Source organism: Seriola lalandi, unplaced genomic scaffold, assembly GCF_002814215.2.
Source record: "Seriola lalandi dorsalis isolate HSWRI2012SDOR001 ecotype SW California unplaced genomic scaffold, Sedor1 jcf7180002054885, whole genome shotgun sequence".
Classification (NCBI taxonomy): domain Eukaryota; kingdom Metazoa; phylum Chordata; class Actinopteri; order Carangiformes; family Carangidae; genus Seriola; species Seriola lalandi.
The window spans coordinates 4,348,582-4,354,079 of NW_019525437.1; the positions used below are offsets into that span (position 1 = coordinate 4,348,582).

A 5,498-nucleotide genomic window follows, 5' to 3' on the forward strand; every position below is an offset into this window, starting at 1 on the left:
CCTATAACAATATGATAGATGATATATGTCGACACATTTTCTATCTCAACAACATTAAAATGAAATCTAGTCCTCTGAGCTGTGGTCAGGTGAGTCCTGCTCTGGTTTTCTTGCCTCATCGACTCTCAGCTTCGTCCTTCAGCTGCACCGAAGCTGCAGAGAGGAGGGAGGGGAACGAGTTCATTTACACAGAGCAGATTCAGTGCGAGTTCACCGTGAACATGGAAACTGTGGCTTTACCTCGCTGCTGCTGCTGCTGCTGCTGCAGGCAGGTCATCAGGGAATGCAGAGGTTTTAATGAACTGTAGGAGGTTTCTGTAATAAATCTGTAACAGCAGCACAAAGTGAATAACTCTGAAAAACCCAAAGCACCATAAATCACACGTTGACACATAAAGATCAAGGTGATGAAATGATTTAAAGCCTCTGGAACACACTGAGCTGCTGTGAGAACAAATGACTAGACAGATGACTAGTGTTGGGCCACACTCTTGCCACAGGGGGCGCCGCTGCATGAGTGTTGCTTTGTACAGGTGGTTGTGATGTCGTGTGACAGAGATCAGGCTCTCACCTTCTGTAAAAACTGAAAATCACTAAAAAGCTCAGGGGGTGACAGAAGCAGCTTGATCTGACTCCCTTCTCTTGTTTCCTTGTCTCCTCATCTTTTGTCTCCTCATCTCCTTTTGTTTTTTTTACTTAAGTCCTTCCTCGTGTCTCCTCTCATTTTGTTGTCTAACTCCCCCTCCCCTCATCCACCTTTCCTTGAACAGTTGTGATGTACTTAACGTGAGTACATTAATTTCATTTTACTCTCTACTTCTCCTTCGAAACATTTCAGAAGGAAATATTGTGATTTTCTTCCTCCTCTACATTTATTTCTCAGATGTAGTTACTGTTACTTTACTGATTCAGATTTTGAATACCTATAATCTGCATATAAACTATGATGCATTGTTATAAAGTAAGTTTAACAGTATATAAAGTAACTACAAGCAGCATTAAAATGCAAACTCATATAATGCAATTCAGTAATTATCCTGGATCATTTTTCCTGTAGAACTGCTGCGTTTACATGTTGCTGAAAAGACCTCTGTACTTTTACTTGAGTACAGTTTTGAAAGCAGGACTTGTGGGAAATATTTTTACTCGTGTTTTGTGTTTTTGTATTTTATCAAATATAAAATAAGTGTGTAACCATTTATGCCCATTTTGATTAAAAGTATAATCGTTAGTTGATTATCATGCGGGAAGACGTGATGGTGTGTGTGGTCAGAGGGCAGAGGTCATTTGTGTTTCAGGAGCTTATCGGACAGAGAACTGAGTGGTCTGTGGGAAGCAACGATATTCAACTTTTAAAGGAGGAACATCTGAGACCAAGTACCGAAAACATGAGGTAATGGCGGCCTGGTACAAGGTCAGGTAAGAGGGTGTCATGACGGAGGGCCTGTGGAACTATAAACCCACAACAGGATAAGTGAGCCATGATATAAAAATGAGTTGGTTCACTCCCGGGACTGAACTGTTCTCAGTAAAGCCTGGATGACACTGAGCTCAGACAGGATCTGAACTCCTCCGGCCCAGGTGAAGATTTCTCTCCCACAGGCTTTTACTTGTAATGTGTTGGTTTTTTTTTTTGTGCAGGTGACACTCGGCCGTTGCTTCCTCACCTGGACCGGATCGTCTTTATCAGAGAAGGTTTGCAGAAGCATGGAAAATGTGGGTAATTTGAGTGGAACGTCGTTTTTCAGGAACAGGTGAGTGATCTCTGATCGATTCACCGTCCCGCTGAGGGAGGCGTCCAGAGCTGCCACCTCGTCCTCTGTTGACCTCAGAGAGGAGAGCTGCCAATCACGCAGCTCCTCTCTGACAGCTGAGGACAGCTCCCACTTATCTCTGGGCTCAGACTCGCCTCTCTGCGAAAAGACCAGAGAAACAAGAGAGTGTATCTGCAGCAAGTTCAACAGCAGCAGCGCGACACTGTGAAGGCGGGATGTGGATCATTGATCTGGATGATGCAGCGCAGACGGAACAGGGAAGTGTGACATCATTTGTGCAAATTTTGCTTTGTATTTAGAAGGAAATAACCAGTTTATCTTATACCTGGAAAAACTAAACTTTGCATTTGATCAGGAGGGAATCAAAGTTTTAATAACTGAATTACAGGTTTATTTAAGTAGCCTGGGCCTTAATCATATAAATCAAAGAAAACCTGGGAGATTAAATAATTAAATTTAGATTTAAGGCAGCTTGTATTATATTAAGTGAGTGTTTTATTTTAAATTAAATCTTGTCTGCTGTTGACTTGATTCATTCTCCTTCCTTCAGTTAATAGTGTTTCTTCTTCATTACAGGAGTTTGGCCTTGATGTTCACAGCTCTACTTATTGTACGACCTTCGAAAAGTCTTGTCCACTTGTTCTTAATTGTTATGAGTCATTCATGACAATTTTATTTTAAATTAGTGTCACAAAAAAAAAACCCTGTCTTTTTAAGGTTATATTTTACAGAAGAACCTGCTCTGTTGTCTCCGGTGGTTCAGCTGCTCTGTGTTCAGTGACGTGTTGACGTGTCTTCGGGTGAATGTAGGACCTGGAGTGGTCACCAGAGGGCGCCGTCACACACAACCTGTCAGGAACCTGAGGAGGAAGAGTCACCATCAGTGAGGTTAAAACCTCAGAGCTCGTGTGCAGAGGTGAGATGACGAGAACTCAGATCTTAGTAAGTAAAAATAGGAAAAGCGCAGTGTAGAAATAAGAGTTAAAGTTATACATTAAAACTTCAGCTCAAGTAAAAGTACAGAAATATCAACATCAGCATTTAGTAAGTACCAAAAGTAACAGTCATTCTCATTATCTAGATTAGTCAATTTTAAAATATATAATGTAGAGTATATTATGGATTATAATTATTATATTATAGATGCATTAATGTGCTGATTTTAATCACCTTCTATACTGTTGGGAAGCTTGTGAATTTTCCACAGGGATCAATAAAGTCTTATTTAAACCTTTAATTATACATCTAATTTATTTGTTGGTTGTATTTTGATTTATTAATCTGATTCTACATAAATAACAAAAGTTATCAAATTAATGCAGTGGAGTAAAAAGTACAATGTTTGCCTCTGAAATGTGGTGGAGTCGAGGTAGAAATACTCAAGTACCAGAAAATTGTAATTAAGAACACTTTGCTATATAAATGAATATAAATAAGTTATTATTACAACGATAACACGTACACTTTACCTGGTTGATCACAGCCCAGAGTGCAGAGTCCACCCTGTTGTGCAGCTGTTGGTGAGACCTGGACACATCTGGCTCATCTGCAGCTTCAACAGGAGGATTTTCTGCTTCTCTCTCTGACGTATCTCTGTTCAGCAAAAACACATCAGGATCATATGAGTGCTGTACTGTAAGTTAACCGTATTTGTACAGCCCGTAATCACAATCAAAGCATCATAGGGATTAAAAATAAATAATCTGTGATAACAAATAGAAACTCCCATGTAAACCTCAGTGTCTGTGTTCAAAACACAGGAAGATGACAAAATAAAAGCAGTGATTAATGCTGTCATTGAACAAATTCATACTTGACTGTCAGTCAACAATCAGAATCCAAATGTCTGCACCTCATAATCACAGGAATAAATAATAATAGGCGTAATTTTAGTTTCACGTTTTACAATCAGCTTTTACTAACAGCCTCGTCATTACACTCACTCCTGTGGCTCCTCAATAAACTGCTTCACTTGTTTGCTGCCTACGATCTTGACGACAAGTCGGGGGACTGTGTTTCTTCCTGACGTGTTTTTCTGAGCCATGATGCAGGTGATAGACTTCCTGAAAGATAAGACGAACAGACAGACACATCACACAACTATTAAAGAGACAGAGGGGGAAAGTCTTGGTACCATTTTTCACATGAAGCCGTCACAGTACACACATTGTCCACAGTTTCTTTCTGTATAATAACTCTTTACTTACATGTACATTTATTCCAGTTCTTACTCATTTCCATTTTCCCTTTCCGTGGATCCAGTTTCTTGTTGTGTGTCTGAGGTGTTTCCTGTCTTCCTGTTTGCTTTATCTGCACCATGGTTACTGCTGCGTTCCCACCCCTGAGCTGCAAACGCCCGACACACTACAGCACCCTGCAGAGGCCTGGGGCTCACTTCAGCACACAAACACTGGTGATTTAGTGTGCAAGTGTGTGTTTGACATTTGAGGCTACTAGCATAATATTTCTGTGTTTAAAAAAAAAAAAAAAAAACGAGAAAAGTGGGTGGTTGGTAAAAGTGAAACAAAATACCTGACATTAATTTTATGAGCATTTACTGTATATTTTCCTTTCCATCCATACTGTGTGCACATGATGGTGTCTAATGTGTATGTCCCAGGCTGCAATGATGGAAGATGCATTCAAAACTATTATCCAAACACTGGTATTCCTAGTTATCATAACAGAAAAACACAAATTTATTAGTAACAATCCTGCATTCAAATTAATGTATTTATTTATCTATTTCGTACGTAACCGTCAGTGCTAAATTATCACCTCAATACATCAATAATGAGCATCTCTAACTGGAGTAGATTATTTTTCTAATTTTATTTTATGGATTTATGTGGCTTTTATGTTCAGGTATTTGGTCATAACTCTGACCTACTGGCGGGACTAGAGGTAATACCAGGGGATCAGTAGAGTTGTTGGATTTTATCCTCTAGGGACTTTGAATATCTGTCACAAATTCCATGGTAATTCATATGATAGATGTTGAGATATTTCATGTGAAGTCGATTTGGGTCAATTCCAGCAATTTTTTAAAACATTTTTTTATTACAAAATAAATTTATACACCTTCAGTTTCAGGTATAGTTAGTACAGTATTTCCCTCTGGAAAATGAAGACAACAAAGAAGTGCCAAAACCTGCAGTTCCTCTAATGACCACTAGAGTCTGGCTCCACCAGTGAGTCAGTCTCCATATACTGTTAAAATGTCCAACTTAACAGCAGAAATAAACATGTTTACTGCCTGGTACAAAAAACAGTTTTGGTCTCTAGAGGTAATTTCCTCCTTCATGACACCTGTTTATATAACTCACCTGTTTACATTTTTATTGAGGCTTAAAGTCATGGAGAATTGAGGGTATGGCTGCTTTGAGGGTTGGGTGCTGTCATTGTTAGATAGCTGTCTGCTCGGCATCACCTTAGCTAATATGAGTCACTGAACGGGATCTCTTGGCCATGTTTGTGGTATTTTTAGAGGATTTTTTATGCAAATATCAGACGGATAATTTGACTTGAACGTGAGAAAGTCGTCCTGTTTTTGGGGTGAGTGAATTTATAGTATTATTTTATTTATATGTTGGCACTAGTTAGCAAGTATCTGTGTCTGAGCTCACCATACCCGGCTTGTTAGTTTAACCTGCTAACTAGCCTGTTTACTAGCATTAGTAAGCAAATGAATTAGCTGTGGTTTAGCCTTGAAGCAAGACGCCC

General features: G+C 39.3%; 1 protein-coding gene across 1 annotated transcript; it reads right to left on the reverse strand.

Moving 5' to 3' along the window:
• Positions 1–16: 16 nt before the first annotated feature.
• c23h1orf87 (chromosome 23 C1orf87 homolog) lies at positions 17–4,262 on the reverse strand. Its single transcript, XM_087180055.1, has 7 exons — positions 3,983–4,262; positions 3,719–3,838; positions 3,245–3,368; positions 2,513–2,635; positions 1,668–1,904; positions 241–326; positions 17–153 (listed from the first exon to the last, which is right to left on the reverse strand). The coding sequence occupies exons 1-7, from the start codon at positions 3,988–3,990 to the stop codon at positions 126–128; spliced, it is 726 nt and encodes a 241-aa protein (XP_087036181.1). The 5' UTR covers positions 3,991–4,262; the 3' UTR covers positions 17–125.
• Between the last annotated feature and the right edge of the window lie 1,236 nt (positions 4,263–5,498).

What these genes read in the sequence shown, in the direction of transcription:
- c23h1orf87 (XM_087180055.1), bottom strand. An exon ending in TCTGGGCTGTGATCAACCAG is followed by an intron (nt 2,636 to 3,244) that starts GTAAAGTGTACG and finishes CTTCCTCCTCAG; the next exon opens with GTTCCTGACAGGTTGTGTGT. An exon ending in ATAAAGACGATCCGGTCCAG is followed by an intron (nt 327 to 1,667) that starts GTGAGGAAGCAA and finishes CTGCTGTTACAG; the next exon opens with ATTTATTACAGAAACCTCCT.